The sequence below is a fragment of the Ursus maritimus genome, assembly GCF_017311325.1.
Source record: "Ursus maritimus isolate PB19 chromosome X unlocalized genomic scaffold, ASM1731132v1 scaffold_X1, whole genome shotgun sequence".
NCBI lineage: Eukaryota > Metazoa > Chordata > Mammalia > Carnivora > Ursidae > Ursus > Ursus maritimus.
The window spans coordinates 104,564,196-104,584,888 of record NW_024423319.1 but is presented as its reverse complement, the minus strand read 5'-3'; the positions used below and the strand labels follow the sequence as shown (position 1 = coordinate 104,584,888).

The window sequence follows — 20,693 nt, the reverse complement described above, 5'->3', positions numbered from 1 at the left end:
TTTTTAAGATTTTATTCTTAATATCTTTACACCCAACGTGGGGCTCAAACTTAAAACCCCGAGATCAAGAGTCGCACGCTCCACCAACTGAGCCAGCAAGGTGCTCCATCATCAGTTTTCATAATAACATTTAGCCTAAGTTTTCCTGAATTAAACTGCCTTTAACAATTCGTTCCTCTGTTCCGTGTTTAAAATCTCATATTTTTGTATTGAATTCTTTTTTTCTTCTCATTTTCCTGTACAGAGGGCAAGTGACTTGGCTTTTAGTTTCCCATATTGATTTTTGCTGGTACATGTTTATAAATCAGTTATATTCCAACAGGAAAAGATGATAAAGCACGTACCAAAGACAGGAGGAATGTAAAGAAGGCTGCGGTGACAAAACCAAACAGTATCAAGTCAATGTTCATTGCTAGTGCTGGGAAGAAGACTGCAGATGTGAGTTTCGTGGTTTTCTGATATTTTGTCTTTTCCTTTGAGAAGTAAATTTAGTAGTTGATTGTATATACAATAGGTGGTCAGTGTGTTTGAGCTCAGCTATTTCAGTTGTAGCTTCCTGATTTCAGTCACGAAGGTGGATGTAGATTTCCAGGTGAATTTAGGCACCTCATTGTTTGGAACTTGGAGGTAGAAAAGTGAATGAAAAGCGGCATGGACAGTGTGTTTGTTTCATTGATTAGCAGGAGGATCATGGAATGAGGGTGAAAACAGGATGGGAGCTCTAGGTTTAGGAGTTACACGTACACAGGTGGTTGTTAAGATCTGTGAACGGATGAGCGCTCAGGACTGAAAAGGCAAGGACTGACTTGTTGGGTTCTTCTTTCACAGACACATGGTCTGCATGAAAACATGAAGTGCAGGGCTTTCTCATTCTGCCTCTCTTTATAATTTCCAGAAGGCTGTAGACTTGTCCAAGGATGATCTGCTAGGTGACATTCTACAAGATCTGAACACTGAGGTAAGTCATTCTCTGGGAGTTGTCAAATAGGCGGGGACATAGGCTGAAGAAACAATTCAGTAATTTTACAAAACAGACTGTTGCTAGAATTTAAAACAAAAACTTCAGTGACAATACCACCACATACACCCCATAAAAACCCCACAAAAAAAATCAGCCCCCTGCCCAAACACCTCTCCAGATTGGTTTCTTACCACGTTGGGTGAGTAGTTTCCAGCTGTTACAGGTTTATGTAATTATGTCGACGGAGCTGCGTGGGGATGTGTTTGAAATAGTAAGAATATATACACACGAGTCAGTTCTGAGAATGCGCACTGCTTGTGTTCAGTTGCTGCAGTGTATGTTCCCGAAATAGATTGAAACCTGTCAGTCTGCACAATCAGGCGTGAGATCCTCATCTTGAATTCAGAGAGGGAGTGAAGGAAGAGTCAGTCAGCTGTCCCTGAGAGAACTCAGACAGGCTCAGCTGCTCCGGGAATTTGCAGTTGGGCTATTTCACGTGAAGACTAAACTCATTTAGAGGTGTGTTTTCTTTCTAAGTAATCCTTGATTAAAACAACTAACACCGACACGTGTGGTTCTAGCTTGACAGTTTTTAAATGTAATATCCTGGAAGGGTAGGGGAAAAGTATGTTAAGTTGTAAAAAAGAAAAAATTGGTGAGAGGTGGATTTAATATCTATTCTGGTTTTTTCATGAGTCTGTGGTATTGTTGCTATAGTAACTGCAGTACATGAGCATAGATCTGTGGGGGGAGCAGGGAAGGAAAAAATGCTTTGCTTATTGGGCTTCAGTGGGGGAAGAAATGCACTTTTTCTGTCTTGTGGTAAGCTAAGCATGGCGGGGAATGTCTTATTCCTCCCTTTAGAAACCTCAAATAACTCCACCACCTGTAATGATACCAAAGAAGAAAAGATCCGTTGGAGCTTCACCGAATCCCTTCTCTGTGCACACCCCCAAGGTAAAGTGTGTGGAAATACCTTCAATCTTGATTTATATTATTGCTTAAAACTTACTTTGTTGATTTTCTATATGAGGGAAATGCTTTTGAATTTGTTCTTGATTTTAGTTTTAAATTAGGACTCCCGTTTCATTATATAGTTTCATGTATTTCAAAAATAGCATGTGCCTGGTTTTTTCATAGTAAATTTTTAGTAACTAGTATGTGTTTATTATAGGTATTACAGCTGTGCTAAATGCAATAATTTTCTTCCTGGAAACAAGTATTTTTTTTGTAAATGTAGGTAACAGTAAAATAATGGAAGCTATTACATTAATAATACATAAAATTGTTGTATAAATGGGAACTGTCATTTTCTCTGGTCAGGGTAGGACAGTTGCATATTTTTTGGTATGCAGGTCTAACTGATTGAACGTTTAAAAATATTTACAGGCAGTTCCTTCAGGAAAAACTGCTTCCCCTGTCTCGAGGAAGGAGCCTCCGTTAACTTCAGTTCCTCTTAAACGTGCTGAATTTGCTGGTAAGTCTGATGTCAGGCAGACCTGCAAGGGTGTTGAGCAGTTGCAAAATGCTGTCAGAAGTGGAGGCCCCGTGAAGGAGGAAGTGGAGGTGATTTTGAAGGAATTGTGATAGCAGGTTCAATTGTGAAAGATTTGAATCCACAGCAGTAAAAGTTAAAAACCATCCAGTTTGGAGATGGAAGAGAAATGCAAATACAGTGTGGGAGAAAGGGTAGGCTGCCGTCGCCGTGCTGGGGAGGCCTTCGTGTTCCACGGCAGCGGTACATGATGGGAATGTGTGATGACGCCTACAGGAGAGCCAGTGCCAGCGTTGTGTATAGATGACCAGGAGGACTCAGGAGCAATGGATTTTGAAGATGGTGACTTTGATGAGCCCATGGAGGCTGAGGAAGTGGATATGGAGCCTGTGGCTGTCAAGACTTGGCACCAAGAGAGTGAGCCAGCAGAGGGGGTGAAACATGAGGCAGATCCTGGGAAAGGGACCACGTCCTACTTGTAAGAGCATTTTATGACATTTCTGGCAAGTAGCACTATAAATTACTCAGTTGGATTTTAAAAGGTTTTCAAAATGTAATTTCTGCAGGGGAAGTTTTCTCCCAGATGTTTCTTGTTGGGACATTGATCGGGAAGATGACAGCAGTTTCTCAGCCCAGGAAGTCCAAGTGGATTCCAGTCACCTTCCACTGGTAAAAGGGACAGATGAGGAGCAGGTGTTTCAGTTTTATTGGCTGGATGCTTATGAAGATCAGTACAACCAACCAGGTAATCATATGTGTGTCTTTAATGCAGAATAGTGCCTTTCCCTTAAGTGGTTTAGTTATTATAATTGGCCAAGGCTCTGTCCTCATGTACGTGTGTAGTACGAGAGCAGCACTCATTCATTGTAAAGTGTGTGAGCAGCCCAGGTTGAGAGGAGTTGTGGTATGAATAATCCTTAAAAATGTTTTTTCCGTAAACCAGTTATATGTGATTTTGGAATGTGTAGTTGCAGTTCACCTTCGATGTATCTAGAGTTGTAGGTACACACTTTATTTTAAATGGAATTAGTCATTAATTTGTTTCTTTATTCAGCACATTGAACACCTGTTGTATGCCAGGCACTAAGATGGCATGAACAAACTGGAGAAATTCCCAGTCCTAATGGAGCTTACATTCTAGTGGGGTGGGAATGGGGGTGAGGACATGGGCAGTAAATAAGGTGAGTGGATAAACGGTGTGAAGGCATTTAGTTGCGGGATGGCTAAGGAAGGCCTGTCTGAGGAGACCACCATTGGGCTGAGATTTGAGGCACATGCTGAGCTGAGGAAAGAGCATTTCAGCCTGAGGAACCAGTGAGCACAGAGGCCTGGACAGAGAAAGGAGGCCTATGTGGTTGTAGCCCAGTAAATCAAGGGATAAGATTGGTAGAAAATGAAGTTGGAGGCAAAGGCAAAGGGTGGATAATGAAGGACCTTGAAAGCCATGTTGAGGAATTCAGATCTTACTCTAAGAGCAGAGGGGAAAGCAGTGGAGAATTTTAAGTGCTGGTAGAGCTGGGGTGGTGGTCATATGGTTGGGTTTACAGTTTTAACAAGAACCTTCCAGTTTGTGTGGAGAACAGTGTGTTTGGAGGGGAGGGGGGAGACGGGAACCGGGCTAATGAGGAAGCCCTGGAGATCAGTCCGTCCAGGGCAGGCATGCTAGTTACTTGGCCTAGTGGTGGCTGTGGAGAAGGAGAGAAGTGAATGCATCTCACGTGTATTTTGACATGAACCTGTTGATGGGTTGATGTGGGGGCTGACAGGAGGAATCAAGGATGATTCCTGGGTCCTCCTCCGAATGAGCTGAAAATGTGAATTCTGACTCAAAGCCAGGAGGCTCTCGTTTCTTTTTGTACTGCTTGAGCACTTCTTCACCACAGGGCTGGGCATGCCAAGGTATGTCGGACTAATATAAAATACTGTACAGATCCTGAAATAGAGTTGCCTTTATTACGACCCATGTCTGGGTGTGAGGATTGATGCAGCTGTGTATTTTTCAAAGTGGTTGCCTGGAGGCTGCATCTGGTGAAAACAGTATCAGTAAAGCAAGTGAATGAATAAGAAGAGTAAGTATTAACCATAGGACTTGAAGGCCAGATTTACCTTAAAGATAATCAGACATTGAGTAACTGGAAAGTTGTTACTGTCTCTGCAGAGACAGGGGAGGCAGAAGTATTAATAGACTTCAGCATATCAAATTGCACAGGAACACTTGGATAGCCATTAGAGTAGCAAACTGCCATGTGTTAGTTTCTTAGGTAAAGAATAAGCCATCTTAGAATGGTATCTACTTTAGCTGTGACAAGATAATTTGGTTAGACCCTCTCACCTCCTTGGTTACCTCTTTGCTACTCACCAGTGGAAGGTAGACTAGTAAGTGGGATTGCGTGAGGCTGAGCAGGTATTTCCCATCCATTGCCAAAACCCTGGCCTTCCCCCTTGTATGGCTTCAAGGGGACACCATTTTCACATGTGCTTCATGTGTTTTAGGCTCCCTGGAGCACAACAGCACTGTGGGGCTTGCTGGAGTTGTGTGATGTGCCCTTCCCAATGCTAATCCCTTTGCTGTATTCGCTCGATGCTGGCTTTGATTCTGTCTTGGTTAATGTTCCCATCAAAACCAGAAAATTGGGAGCAAGCCTTGATTGCCCCTTTCCTTCACTTTCCTCAGCAAGTCTTGTTAATTTTCCCCTCCTAAAGTAGACAAGCTGTCTTCTCTTTCTCCTTGGAGCTTCCACCTCTGATTCCTTCTTGCCTACTGAAACCATTGTGCCAGCTTCCTAAGGGATGTCTCAGCTGTCATCCCCTACATTGTGGCCAGAGCCATTGCTCAGAAGGGTAGCACTGATCACATAATTTGCTTGTTAAAAAAAAAAAAGAAAGAAAGAAAACTCCTCCGTGGCTACTGCCTACAACGCAAAGTCCAAGTTCCTTTGCAAGGCTTCTAATACCTGCCGTGTATGACTTTTGTGTTCTAGAGATAGTTCCCTGTTCATATTCATATTATATTATTCATATATTCATTTTATTAACTCCTTTATTTTCAGCTTCCAGCACAGTGCCAAGCACATTGTAGGGATTTAATAAATGTTTGACATAAACTGCACAGCGATTGACAGTCCTGTAGATGCACGTGAAAGGTTTCAGAGAGCCAGAGGTGCATTCACTGCTCTTACTGAGATTGCCTCTTAAAGCCTCATAGCTACATAGGGGAAGAATGGGTAGCATAGAGATGAATGGTGTCCCCATCCCCCATTAATCCATGTATAAAGCATCAGATTGCCCAATGTCAATTGCCAAGGGTTAGAACCTTAAACAACAATCTTCTTTCTTCCTGTGTAAAATGAGTTTATTATTTCTACCTTTTGTTTACTGTTTGATAATCTTTTTTTAAGTCTTTTTTTAAAAGATTTTATTTATTTATTTAAGAGAGAGAGAGAGAGAGAGAGAGGAAGCACAAGCGGTGGGGGGAGAGGCAGAGGGAGAAGTAGGCTCCCCGCTGAGCAAGGAGCCAGATGCAGGGCTTGATTCCAGGACTCTGGGATCATGACCTGAGCCAAAGGCAGATGCTTAATCAACTGAGCCACCCAGGTGCCCCTGAGTGATACTTTTATAAAAACAAAAACCAGCATCGTTTTGTAGGACAAGGTCTAGAGCTGCACCGTCCACTGTGGTACCACACATGTCCACATGTAGCTCTTCAATTTTAGATTTAAGTTAAAAGGAAATAAAATTTAAAATTCAGCTTCTCAGCCAGTAGCCACATTTCAAATGCTTTAATGGCCACATGTGGCTAGTAGCTACCATATCCATGGATGGCACAGATAACAGAACAATTCTGTCATCACAGAAATTTCTAATGGTTAGTGCTCGTCTGTAGTAATAGGTGTTGGAGGTTAAGATTGAGGCATTGAAGCACAGCTGTATTAGGAAAGCAACCAATTTATGGTATGTATTGTTACCAAATTCCTGGTACTACCATAGTCAAGGATAGGCCTTTTCAACCACTATTGGGAAATATTTTGCATTTGAAAAAGGTACTGGTCTGTTATTGCCCTATCTTCCAAATACTATGGTAACAGGAAATTTCTAGTGCTAGAGAAGGCCTCAGACAATCTGGTCTAGTTAGGAGGAAGCTAAGGCTCCAAAAGATAAAGTGGGCAGCCGTTAGTGGCAGAGTTCTGGGCTCCTCACCCTCAGTCCACTGTGCTGTTCTGTGGCACTTCTTAAGCTGTGTCCTCTGTGATTGATTCCAATGGGTTAAAAAGGATGGCTTGAAAAAAAAGTCCTTTAATCTCAGGGGGTTGAACAGTTTCATCATGATAGCAGGTAATGATCACTGAGCCTTGGTGAAATCAATGCTGCTAATAAAAACGAAGTACTCCCAAAGACCCTGTTATTGTGTCTCACTTTCTTACAGATTCTAAGTAAGTCAGTTGTTGCTGAATGCTCCATAATTATGAAAAGAATCTTACTCTTTGCATATGGGAAGATATCCTGTCTTCATTATGACTTTTTCAAGGTTGAATAATCCTGACTGCACCTGGTTTCAGCTAGTAACTTTGGGGGGAATGTAATCTTTGTTTACCATGATCTTTTTGTGGCAAATGAGGCATAAACAGTGTCAAATGTGTGCATGAAGTGTGGTATTAGTTTGACTGTAAAATGAGCTATTTGAATCTGTGAATCCAATATTAGGGTCTTTATTTTTCTTTGCATGGAATTTTGTTTTTTCGTCTCTAACTGTTGTGAGGATGACTTTTAATTTTCTGAGCTCCTGTGATTTTTTTTCTTTTTTAATCGTTCCCCACAGTCCTCCCTTTTCTCCCCTTCTTCCCCCCCACCCCAGCTGAAAATTACATAGCTCTTTTAAGAATTTTAATCATCTGCAGAAATGAAAATTTTTTAGATGGTCTTATTTCTACTAGAACGAGTGACAAAAGGAAGCACTGATGAGCTATCTTGTGAAACTGGAGTAATTGGCCTTGTGAACAGTAGCCTTTGCATGTGCCAGAATTTTCTTAGTGTCTCAGACAAGTAGCTGTGTTAAGTGGCTATGTTGATTACTGCTGTCTAATTATGCTCAGAGCTCAGGATTTTGCACAGTGGCCATCTTTTAGGTTGACTATCAGATCTCTGGAGTCCTTTCTTGATGTCCAGCTTTCAGGAACAGTGACTTGATATCTATCTAGAAAGGCTTGTTTTTACTTTGTGGTATACATTACATAGGAATTTCAAAAGGGGCATGTCTGCTGATTTGGTTACTAGAACATTTGTTACATAGAAATAGAAGAGCAAGAAACATGACAAGCACTACCTATCCAGATTGTTAAGTAGTCTATCAGGTAGAAAGGGTAAAATAGAAGATAATAGTTGAACCATATTATGAGATATATATCATTATATGGAATAAGGTATTTGAGATCTATTATGTTTTTCCCCAAATGCAATTTTACATATAGAAAAATATTGATGTGTACCGCACATTGTTATTGTTATACATGAATGTTAATTTTTATTGGTAAGTACAAGTGCTAAAAAGCAATTTAGTATTCTCACACTTCGTTAGAGGTTTAAATGGGAGATTCGTTGGAGAATAGTTTGCTTTTTTTGTTTCTCTTAATCTGGGTAGTACTGGTTCTAGGCAAGTTTTTTTCCCTACACTGACCTAGGGTATCTCTTTAATTTCTGAGGTATGGCTACACTGACCCTGGGATCTCTGCAATTCCCCAGGGTTTCTGTACTAACGTGGGGTGTCTCAGTAGTTCTCCAAGTGTGTCTGCTCAGACTTGGGATGTCTCCCCAGTAACTGAGGTTTGTCTCCATTTACCTGTGAGTCTCTAATTCTAGGGAAAATGTTTACACCAAGTTAGAGAATCATTCGGTCCCCTGTCATCTCAGTGGTTACAGGTTTTACCAGTGTGATATTGTTGTGTGGCTTAAGTACTGAGTAAGCGAGCTGGGGCTGCGGAGCGGGCAGCAGTTACAAATTTACTGTAAAAAAACATCATGAAGGCTTAAATGTGTGGATACATACAATGAGCCTTTATGTTGCCCCTTTAATGGGATATAATTGAAATGTTTCTTTTCTCATGGTTTTTCCCTTACTCTTTTAGGTGTGGTATTCCTGTTTGGCAAAGTTTGGATCGAATCCGCCAAAACCCACGTGAGCTGTTGCCTCATGGTGAAAAACATCGAGCGAACACTCTACTTCCTTCCCCGAGAAATGGTAATCATTAGTGATTAGCCTCTAATTCCAAGTACATTGTTCTGCCACCAACCCTATTCTTCAACAGAGCTATGACTTCTCCACAGCCTTGATGCTGCTTTCTTGCTGCCTACCTAGTAACCACTGGTTGTCAGCAGCTCCTTTAGAGTTTGGGGAAAAAGAGAGAATGGAGTAAAACTGGTTTTTGACTTATTACAGTGTCAAAGTGTGAGTTTTATTATATAATAGTATCTTCTTCCCCACCCCTTATTTCCATAGTAATCAGGGTTGGGAGTGTATGGCTCTAAAACATCACATGGCATTTGGCCCGTTGTCATGCTTCTGCTGTGCAGGCAGCAGTACCGGTCCCTCCACAGCCGTTGAACCAGCTCAGCTCTGTTTGCTCCTCCTTTTTAAATTGGGACTTACCATCCACACTCCCCTACCAAGCCCAGCCCCTCCCCTGAGATCTCAGTTGAACTGTGAATCTGAAGCTTCTTGGTGAGGATTTACAACTCTATTTTCCCATTTTGTAGAATCGGTCCTTTTTATCTGATGTGTTTTTATGGTGCCACTGGAAAGATTTGGGCATTGGGTTTAGTACATTTTTGGGGTCTGCTGCTATCTTTGAACTCCTCTACCTATAAGACTGTTCTTTAAATGTTTAAATTGCTGAAGGTGAAAACTGAATTAGACTTGGGTTTCTCGTTGTTAAAAGGATTTCATGTACAGATACTTTTTTTTGCCTCCCCTCTCCTCTCCATGGGAGAGCAGAAAATTGATCTAAATACAGGAAAAGAAACAGAAACTCCAGTGACAATGAAGGATGTTTATGATGAATTTGATGAAAAAATAGCAGCAAAATATAAAATCATGAAGTTCAAGTCCAAGGTTTGTATTTGGTGATAATTTTTCCCCACTGTTTATTAGTTGTTTGTTCTTTTCCTGACTTACAAAGTAGTTCTTGTATATCTTCTTTGTACAAAATGTCATTGAATGGAAATTTCACAGATATCAATGTAAGATTAGCAGGATTTGTAAAAATATTTTCTTTCTCTTTAAACTACTTAGAAAATAATTTTCTTGAATTTGAATAGAAAGATAACAAAGCAAAGCAATCGTTTCCAATCCTTGTAGCATATCTTGTGTTCTTTTCTGAAATGGAGAAGAAACTCTTCTGATTTTGTTTTTAATTAGTTGTTGGCAAGTTGTTTTGGTCAGAAGGTTAAGGTTTTATATTTTAAAAATCGGGGACTATGATGCTATTTCTGATAGGACAGAAATCTTTTATTTGTGTGTTACATATTGATCGGTCTTGATTTTAGTGTGATAAATGACACCTTTGGCCATCATCATCATAGGGGCTTGTAACTCAGCATACTTTTAACAGTGATTGCAGCAAAGGGAAGATTGAATTGCTGAAGATAAGGTTAATCATCTTAACTATTTGAGCTTTGAATTATGGCTGATGGATCAGTTCTCTCACATTCTAGAAATAGTGTGGTATAATGGTGAAGAGCATAGGTCCTGGGACCAGACCGCTTGTGTTTTAAATCCTAGCCATATGACTTTGTAGTATGTGACCTTGGGGCAGAGTGAGTTCTCTGGGCCTATTTGTTCATCTGAGAAATGGGACCCTATTTCAAGAGTTGCTGGAAGAGTTAAGCCACTGAATTCTTATTAGGTGATTAGAACAGTCCTTGGTACTTAGTTAGCACTCAGTAAATATGACCTATAATTTTAATGCTAATATTCTTCTAGCAAGATGAAGTTGGTTAATATCAAAGAGTAGCAAATGATTTAATACATTAACATTATAAAAATCTTTAATCTTTTATTGCCCTTCTTGCATGCAAATATTTCTAAGTTCTTTAGTGTCCAGGAGAAGTCTTTTTAGCATCTTGTCAGTGTTTTTAGTCCTAGTGGAAGGGGGGGGGAAAGGGTGCCCTTTTGGTTTTATTTACCTTTGTGTTCCATAAGGATACTAGACTCCTCAGTGTTGAATACAGGGACATGTGTTGTGCATGTAATGCTTGTCATTTTAATTTGTGAAAAGTTTTTGTCTTAATGATTTTTAAATATCTACTTACCCAGCCAGTGGAAAAGAACTATGCTTTTGAGATACCTGATGTTCCAGAAAAATCTGAGTACTTGGAAGTTAGATACTCGGTAAGTCAAAGAAAATTACTGGGTTTTCATTGAGAATGACATTTCTCTATTTTTGAAATTTCAACTGGCTTTCAATTAGGAGTATCAGCAGGGCTCCTCAAGCCCACAGTTCATTGAGGTGGACTTACAGTAATGAATAATTAAAATGGATAAAATTAATTTGAATATATAGAATACCAGTTGTACTGCCTTCCTTGGCTTTCAAGTATGCATCTTTAAATAAATAAGTTGAAACTGCACAACTGCTTGCTCGTCAAGTGGAACGAATGCCACATGATGGAGTTGAATATCATTAGTCTGTTGAAGTGTCCCTTCTGAGCAGCAGAAAGGTGAGAGAGGAGCATCAGTAGCGTCGCTGTAGTGCTGCTCTTGCTCCCCTGATAGGCAAGGTCATTGCTGTGGGATGTTAATTAACTGGGCCTTAACCTCTTTTTACCTTTGTTATAGAGTTTTGATCTCACAATGTTGGAAAAGGGAAACTTTTAAAAAATATTTCTGACAGTGGTGATGAAAAGTTTTTTTAAATGAGTTCCACTCTTGCTTTTATTCTTCTCATGGAGTGGTACTTATCTGGCTATTCTTTATCAGTAAGGCATGTACAGCTCTGGACAGAAATCCTCTTTTGGGGGAGCTTCTTGGCCTATTTTTCTTTAATGGATGCCATCAAGATGTATTATTTTGTCATTGTGAATTGTTTTTGTGTCCTACTGTGAATTGTTTTGGATTTCATTTGTTGCAAATTACATTTCATATATATCAAAGGAGTTTCTTCCGGTGGTTCGTAGAGAGGCTTTTGTTTATTTCAAATACAGACTTTGGAAAATGTGAAGTAATAGTTTTAAACAAAAAAGGGCTTTTTTTTCTTCTTTGCCTTTTTCAGGCTGAAATGCCACAGCTTCCTCAAGATTTGAAAGGAGAAACTTTTTCTCATGTATTTGGGACCAACACATCCAGCCTGGAAATGTTCTTGATGAACAGAAAGATCAGAGGACCTTGTTGGCTCGAAGTGAAAAATCCACGTAAGGAAACATGTTTGGAAAGCTAGATTGCTGATAGAGGTGGTTTTTAAGAAGTTAAGGAATTGGTCTCTGTATTTCAGTGCGTCTACTTCCTTTTTTATGTTGTCTTCCTCAAGGTGTTCCTTGAGTGAGTATAGGGAATATGTTTGGAGCCACTTGATCGCTGCGGTGCCTGGCAGTTTAGTGGGAGGGAGGCCTTCCTGAGCCCAGGTCTTTGTGCTGCTGTTGGCACATACTTCTGGCCGATGACACCCACCTGCTGTACATAGTGGACTGCTGACCTCTGAAGGAGGGGATGCATCACTGCCGGAGGCAGCTAGTGCTCGTTTGGTTTCTTACCTGATGTTTTCCAGTATTTGCATCTGTGATACTCTCTTTTGGCTTCATGAATCTCTTAAAAATGTTTTGTGATTCCTCCAAGGTGGTGTTTTTTTTTTTAAACCTATTTTAGGGGTCCTGGATTCTTCAGAAAGTCAGATGAAAGCTGCGGACCTTTTTCCCAGGAAGATGAACACACACACACACACACACACACGGCTTTGCATACAATCCAATAAATGGGCTTATTTTTAGTTAGATGTTGTAATAAGACATTCTTATTAGAATATGGGGTTGAAGACTATCTCAGTTAATCACAGATGTCTTAATTATAGTAGTTTTCCTTTTTCAGCAAATGGCTATTGATCTGTTGTATCTATTCGCTTTCAGAGCTCTTGAATCAGCCAGTCAGTTGGTGTAAAGTTGAGGCAATGGCCTTGAAACCAGACCTAGTGAATGTGATTAAAGATGTTGGTCCTCCTCCACTCGTGGTCATGTCTTTCAGCATGAAGACAATGCAGAATGCAAAGACACATCAAAATGAGGTAAAGAAATAGGGCAGATTTGTGTACCTATGCTTTAGATGCAATGCTTGCTTGAACTTGTACAACTATTCTACAAGGGAAAATTGTTCTTTCTGGAGGAGAAAGAATACTAATGCACGCCCAAACTCCATTTTCGAGAATGAATTGAATTTGTTGGATGTTTGAGTTTTTCTTTAAAGACTTAAAAAAAAATTATTTTTTGTTTTTTGAATTTTTTATTTTGGCAAACTTTAAGTGGACTTGGAATAATACAGTGAACTCTCATATTCCTTTTACTCTTATTCAGTAGTTAGTAAGATTTCGTCACACTTGTTTCCCCCCCTCTTTTTTTCCTGTTGAGCTAAGGTTAGATATTGTATAATTTACCATTGTATACTTTGGTATGCATTTCTCAAAACGTGCACACTTTGTAATAGAATACCATTATTGCACTTAGTAACTATACCAGTGATACCTTGATACGATCTAAAATACTCAGTCCATATTCACATGACTCTGTTTACCAAAAGTGTCTTTTTTTATTGAATTATATTTGACATCTCTTAGTTTCCGGTGTACCACATAGTGATTTGATGTTCTTATGCTTTACAAAATGATCACCACGATAGGTCTAGTAACTATCTGTCATCATATAAAGTTATTACAATATTACTGGCTCAATAATGTTTTCTACCAGTTGGTTTACTTGAATCAGGATTCATATAAGATTCACAGATGGTGTTTCATTTTTATGTGTCTTGAGTCTCTTTTAAATGGGAGCAGATCCCTCCCACCCTCTTTTTCCATTGACATTCACTTATTTAAGAATCATTGTTTGTTGTCTAATAGAATGTCCCATTTTCTGTGTTTGCTTCCTGGTGTCACTGGTTGGCACAGTATGGCCTGTGGGCAAACCACCCTTACCATCTGTTTTTGTAAGTTTTATTGAAAGACATCATGTCTATTTGTTTGCATATTATCTGCAGTTGCTGTAGAGTTAGTAGTCATGGCAGAGGCCATGTCACCTGAAAGCCTAAAATACTTAGTATCTGGCTCTTTACAGGACAAGTGTGCAAGCCCCTGCTAGTTAGCACTAAAGAATTGGTTAGATTGAGTTTTGACTTTTTGGGTCAGTATACTGTATAGGTGATATGATGTATTTCATACTACATTATATATCAGCAGGCGTATAAGGTCTGGTTAAACCACTATTGGTGGGGCTATGATTGATTAGTGGGTTCAGGTTTTCATCCAAAGGAGGGTTTTTTAACCCTGGCACTACTGATATTTTGAGCTGAATTATTCATTGTTGTGAGGGCTGCCCTGGGCATTGTGGGATGTTTAGCAGTAACGCTGGCCTCTGCCCGATGCCAGGTAACACCCTTCCCCCCTACTTGAGACAACCGAAAATGCCTCCACACATTTCCAACTCGGGTGGGGACAAAAGTTGTTCCCATTTGAGAACCTCTGGTCTAATGATCCCCCTCTTTATTTTTTACCTGAATTAGTTATTTCATTAGGACTTGTAAAACAGCTTTTTAATTCTGTCATCCTTTCCATTTTTATTAGTTAAACATGTTAAATATTAGAACGTTTATTCATTAAATTTTTCTATAAAATTAACTTTTCCTTGTTAACCAGCACTATTTGGTTATGCTGCAGTAGTTCATACAGGAAACATGAGGTCAATATGTACTTCTTTCTCTTTCGTTGCCAATTTTCTGAGTAGGAACTTGGGGGCCTGCATTACATGCAGGGTTGACCAGTGATTTGTTTATTTTTGTCATGACATATTTTGCTTCCTCTTTTATTGAATATTATGAACTCACAGGTTTTATATTTACTCATTATGTTTCAGTTCATTGCCATCATTATTACTGTTACTTTTGATGCTTAAATCTGTCTTTGGTCAGTGGGAGCGTCTTTATTGTTCTCTTCTAACTCCTTTTGACATTGAAGGGGATGTTTTTTAACAGCAGCCTTTTGGCGTTGTTTTTACTCTGAATTCTTTTTATTATGTGACTTGATCTTTTAATAATAGTTAGTAGATGGCCATAGTTAACAGTTAAGTGCTCGGGAAAGGTTTAATTAGTTAAAAAAAAAAAAAAGTACCCATCCTCTAGCCCCCAGAGTGATGTTTTTCAGTATCATTTCACAATAAAGGAAGTAGGGCTTCATGGAGAAATGGCTGATTCAGGGCAGAAAATGTCCAAGATAAGCCTGAAATATCTAGTTATACTAGAAAGTGAGGACGATAGTACGATCTACTGAAGATGTGTCAGAAGGGCCCAGGAGTTAACTCGAAGAGTTTCCTGATGGCCAAAGATGGGACAATTTGAGTATGGATAAAGATAGCTGCAGCAGATTGCAAACATGAGTTCGCACTGATCGTGTAAGCCCTAGCAACCCTGCATTGGTCATCTGTGAAGGCAGCTAGGGAACCAACTCATTGGTTTGAAAATAAAGGGATTGAATCTAGCATTTCTCGTAATCTTTTTGAACTCATATTGTACCTCAGGTAACCAAATAATCAATGAAGGGAAGTTTCTCTTCATAGAAGGTTTCTATCCAAGAAATGATGAAGGAAAAATTGAATATTACACTTTGCAATCCCTAATGAAATAGTGGATCTAGCAACCAGTGGTTGCTAATAGCACTAAAAGAGAGCTAACCAGACATGATGTGCCTGTGCCGTTTGGTAGAAGTAATCAGTAGCACCTCTAACATATTCTTGCCAAAAAACTGAATGTGATTTTGATCAGACCTTTAGATCTAAATGTGAATTCACTGGCAGTACAGAAACAGAGGAACTTGTGAAATGGTATTGTTGGAATACAAGCAGCAAAATCGATACTGTGGGGCACTGTATAGGATGAATGACCCAGTTTCTTCAACAAATGAATTGCAGGGAAATTATAGCTGGGGTGGGGTTGTGCCTATAGTTTTACATATCAACCAATTGCAAAGTATGGGCTTACTTAGTAAATAAAATTGAGATTGTTGGGAAAACATGAAAATTTGAATCCTACCTGGATATTTAGTGATTTTAAGGAATTACTGTTAATTTTATTAGCTGTGACTGTGTTACATTTTAAAAACTTACCATCTTTTAAAGTAGTTATTTTTAATGGGGTGAGATTTTGCCCTTTTGGGGACATTTGGCCATGTCTGGAGACATTTTTGGTTGTTACAACTTGGGGGTGGAGGGCAGTGCTATTGGCAGCCGGGGATACTGCTAAACCTCCCACAGCCCTCATAACAAAGAATTATTTGGTCAAAAATGTCCATAGTGCTGAGGTTGAGAAACCTTGTTTTACAGGTACATGCTGAAATATTTGTGGGTAAAATGATAGGTCTGGATTTTTCTTCAAATAATCTGGGTGGAGGCAGGAAGTGGATAGGGATAGTGATGAGTTGATAATTGAAGGTGGATGGTTGGTATATGAAAGTTGATTTTGCTGTTTTTTCTCTTAGTAAATGTTGAGTGAGTGAATGAATGAATGAATGGATGAATGAATAGGAGAGACATTCTGCAGCCCTAAGTAAATTAGATGGCTTCCTAAGGGTTTAGATTACTTGGTTAATAAAGCTGTTGACTCAGCAAATGTTTCTAAACCATGTGCTAGTGTGATGGAATACTTGGGACTCAAAAGACAGAGGAGGAGGCAGATATTAGCCCGATAGCAGAAATAGATGTAAAACTTACAAAGGATTCATGGGCTCTGGATAGCATCTCATAAAGGAAGCTGCCCTAGCCTGGGAGGCCAGGAAGGTGTCACTGGTTGGGGAAACTTCTTGGGATGCTCTGAGGATCAGCCCCTGTGGGAGAGTGAAGACAGCAGGCCTGGCAGTGGGAGAAAACTGTGTTGCATTTACAGCAAAGGTCTCAGTCAATCCCAGGGAGCTCAGGCGTAGAGACGACCCTTCAGAGTTGCTCTGAATTCAAATAAGTGGTTTGGGCCTTTGTTACCAGTTACCATCCCTCCTCTCCTCTGATGCACTAGGTAGTCGATGTAGGCTGCCCTCAGGCAGCTCTCAAGAGACTCCTCTGTGAATGTCAGCCTCCAGCTTTCTTAGTAGTTGGGAGAATGAGGGCCCTTGTCCTGAAGAGGCCTTCTGGGTGACACACCACAGTATCTACTCCAGAAGTCTTCTCTGAAGAAGTAGGGCTGGACCTTGAGTACTGGTGGGTGAGTAGGAGTTAACTAGGCACAGAGAAGGTTTTTTTAACCCCCCAGGGGCAGCAAGCTTTCTCCAGCACGGTGCCATGGGAAGCCATTGTTGGTGTCAGCACAGAAATAGGGAGACCGCTTAGGAGGCTGTTAGATGAATAGGTTGATATAAAGTATTGAAATCTGGATATGAACATATGAAAGTTTAGACAGAAAAGTCTCCTAATAACCTCAGCCCTCCGAGACAACTACTATTAACATTTTTGTGTATTTCTTTTCTGTCTTCTTTCTCTGCATATTTTATTAAAAAGCTAGGATTTTAGGGGCACCTGGGTGGCTCAGATGGTTAAGCATCTGCCTTTGGCTCAGGTCATGATCTCTAGGTCCTGGGATGAAGCCCTGCGTTGGGCTCCCAGCTCGGTGGGGAGTCTGCTTCTCCCTCTGCCTCTCCCGTTGCTCGTGCTCTCTCTGTCTCTGTCTTTCTCTTAAATGAATAAATAAAATCTTAAAAAAAAAAAAAGCTTGGATTTTACTATAGATGTAATTTGATTTTCTGCTTTTTTTCTACAAAGTTTTTCCTATGCCTATACTGTTTCTAATCACAACAGTAGTACTTGCCATTTACACAGTTTGGGAAGTACCAGTTTTTTTCTTTAAAGTAGTCTCTACACCCAACTCAAAACCCTGAGAACTTGATTTGCATGCTCGACTGACTGAGCAGCAAGGTGCCCCAGAAAATACAAATTTTAAAAAGAAAATGAAGAATACCAACTGTCCTTCTTCCCCAGCTTCGTCCATGATTGGCATCCTCCAGATTATTAGTCATGCATATCTATAGCTTGTTTTTTAAAGATGGAGTCTTTAAACATCACTTACCTGTTTCTTTTGAGACCGCTGGCTGGGAGTCAGGAGTCCTGGGTTCCAGTTCCAGGTCAGAACTTCTATTTCCCCCTTCTATTTTCTCTATTTTTTGTTTGTTTAAATACTTTCGTAATAAAAAGTTAAAATATTCATAGGGACTAAAATGTCTTTCTTTTAATATTCTTGGTGGTTTTGGTGAGAATGCAGAATGCATAGTAGGCATCTGATAAGTGATCTTTTCCCTCCTTTATTTGCAGATTATTGCTGTGGCAGCTTTGGTCCATCACAGCTTTGCATTAGATAAAGCGCCCCCACAGCCTCCCTTCCAGTCACACTTCTGTGGTATGTATATTTTTTAGCTGGTCTTCTAATGGCTTAATTATAATTTTTCTAATTTTTTTCTCTGGCTGTTGGATCAGTAACTTTTTCTTTTGATGTTTTCAAGAGTAGTTAGTACATATTGTTAAATAAGTTTTTAAAAATTTTTTGTCAGCTATGGACACTGAGTTTTACTGGATTGGTGGCTCCTATTCATCTGGTTTATTTTGTTCAAGGAGCAGAAGTTGGGAGGCAGTTTGCTTTTTTTTTCTGTTCCAGTGGTTATTTTACTGGGGTACTCTACTTTTTTTTCCTGGGTCAAAATTATGCTATCACTGTTTCCTTCTCATGATGTCTTTAGCCCATCATAGAAGCCTGACCAAAGTTTTCTGTGTGGTGAGGCAGTATGCCAGGGCATAAATGAATGTCTCCCTGTTTAGGAGGAGTTACACTATATCAAATTAGATTTAGGTTTGCTCTGCATAAAATTCAATTGGTGAAAAATGTTACACAGAAGTCTGTATGCCATGAGTCAGTCTCCAAAGAGGATTCTGACCTATTCCATGTTGAGACCTTGGCCAGTTAACTAACCATTTTTTTTTGTAAACAAGAAAAGGGCATAATACTATTGATCTGTTATATTTCCTGAACTCTTTTCCAGCCTAGAACCAGCAGTTAGATGGGGCAGCATCTCCTGTCTGATTTTATGGGTATTGGGAAAGTGGGACAAGGAAACAAGCAGAGAAGGGAATATCATGTATTATTATTGTGAAGTTTCACTCTTTAAGTGTGGAAGAGAACAGTCATGAGGTCATCTCAACATGTATTTTATTCACCTGCTCTCTGTATGTCACGGTGTGAACATCTGTTTTGAGTGGCAAGGAACTTACAGTGAGAGAAGCTTTGGTCATCTTTATGTTTCTAACTTTGAGAAGGTTAGCATTCCTTCATAGTGTACTGGTTAAGGCTTTGCTGGTGGGGGGATTCCCTTTGGGCAAGACTGTTAAACATCCTCCATTCTGACTTAGATGGGTAGAAGATGTTTCATGAAAGTAGTTTTAAACAGTTATAGGGACTTAGGGTTCTGTGCATGGCTATTCTTTTTTTTTAATCTAATCTTTTAAACTTTTAAAAAATTGAGGTATAATTGACATGCAACATTTTAGTTTCAGGTGTGCAACATGACAATTTGATAATTGTATGTATCCTGAAATGATTGCCACAATAAGTCTAATTAACATCTGTCATCATAGAAAACGGTTTTTCTTGTGATGAGAACTTCTTAAGATTTACTTGCTTGGCAATTTTCAAACATGCAAGACAGTATTATTAAGCATAGCCACCATGGTGTACATTACATCTCTAGGGCTTATTTTATAACTGAAGTTAGCACCTTTTGACCCTCTTAACCCAGTCCCTCCTCTACCCGCATATCCCATCCCACCTCTGGCAACCATCAGTCTGTTACTTGTATCTATGGCCTCATTTTTTGTTTTTTTAGATTGCACATATAAGTGAGATCATATAGTATTTGTCTTTCTATGTCTGACTTTCTTCGCTTAGCATAATGCCCTCCATGTTCTATCCATTTGTTGTCACAAATGGCAAGGCTTTTTCCTTATTTTTTTATGGCCAAATAATAATCCATTGTATAAATATACCAGTTTTCTTTATCCATTCATCCATTGATGGGCACTTAGGTCGCTTCCATTTCCTGGCTCTTGTAAATAATGTTGCAGTGAACATGCAGGTGCAGATACCTTTTCAAGTTAGTGATTTCATTTTCTTCAGGTACCCAGAAGTAGAATATACCTAGATCATAGGGTATATTTATTTTTAATTTTTTGAGGAACCTCCATGCTGTTTTCCACAGTGGCTGTACCAGTTTATATTCCCACTAACAGTGTACAAGGGTTCGCTTTACTCCACATCCTAGGCAACGCTTATTATTTGTCTTTTTTTTTTTTTTTAAGTAGGCTCGGTGCCTGAAATGGGGCTTGGACTTAACGACCCCAAGATCAAGTGTCACATGCTCTACTGACTGAGCCGGCCCCTCTTGTCTTTTTGATAATAGCAGTTCTGACAGGTGTGAGGTGATACCCCCGTGTGGTTTTGATTTGCCTTTCTTTGATAATTGTGATGTTGACCACGTTTTCATGTACCCGTTGGCTATCTGTATGTCTTCTTTGGAAAAGTGTCTATTCAGAACCTTTGCCCATTTTTTTTTAAAGTAGGCTCCATGCCCAATGTGGGGCTTGAACTCATGACCCTGAGATCAAGAGTCACTTGCTCTACCAATGGAGCCAGCCAGGCGCCCCAGCCTTTGCCCATTTTTTAACTGGACTGTTTGTTTTATTGCTATTGAGTTATAGGAGTTTTTCGTATATTTTGAATATTAGCCTCTTATCACGTATATGATTTGCAAGTATTTTCTTCCATTTGTTAGGTTGCCTTTTCATTTCGTTGATGGTTTCCTTTGCTGTGCAAGAGCTTTTTATTGTGATGTAGTCCTACTTGCTTGTTTAAGCTTTCGATGCCTTTGCTTTTGGTGTCAAATCCAAAAAATCGTCACCAAGACCAATGTCAAAGAGCCTACTGCCTGTTTTCTTCTAAGAGTTTTATAGTTTCAGGTCCTTGTAGTCAAG

General features: G+C 39.7%; 1 protein-coding gene across 1 annotated transcript in view; it reads left to right on the top strand.

Moving 5' to 3' along the window:
• The window catches only part of POLA1 (DNA polymerase alpha 1, catalytic subunit), a 308,487-nt gene that overhangs the window by 14,788 nt on the left and 273,006 nt on the right, over positions 1–20,693 (top strand). Inside the window, exons 5-16 of the mRNA XM_040633339.1 lie at positions 323–438; positions 896–958; positions 1,826–1,918; positions 2,351–2,438; positions 2,733–2,934; positions 3,023–3,201; positions 8,576–8,688; positions 9,442–9,558; positions 10,762–10,836; positions 11,717–11,855; positions 12,564–12,718; positions 17,988–18,072. Of these exons, the coding sequence (XP_040489273.1) occupies positions 323–438; positions 896–958; positions 1,826–1,918; positions 2,351–2,438; positions 2,733–2,934; positions 3,023–3,201; positions 8,576–8,688; positions 9,442–9,558; positions 10,762–10,836; positions 11,717–11,855; positions 12,564–12,718; positions 17,988–18,072 (1,425 nt within the window). The remainder of the gene's footprint in view (positions 1–322; positions 439–895; positions 959–1,825; positions 1,919–2,350; positions 2,439–2,732; positions 2,935–3,022; positions 3,202–8,575; positions 8,689–9,441; positions 9,559–10,761; positions 10,837–11,716; positions 11,856–12,563; positions 12,719–17,987; positions 18,073–20,693) is intronic.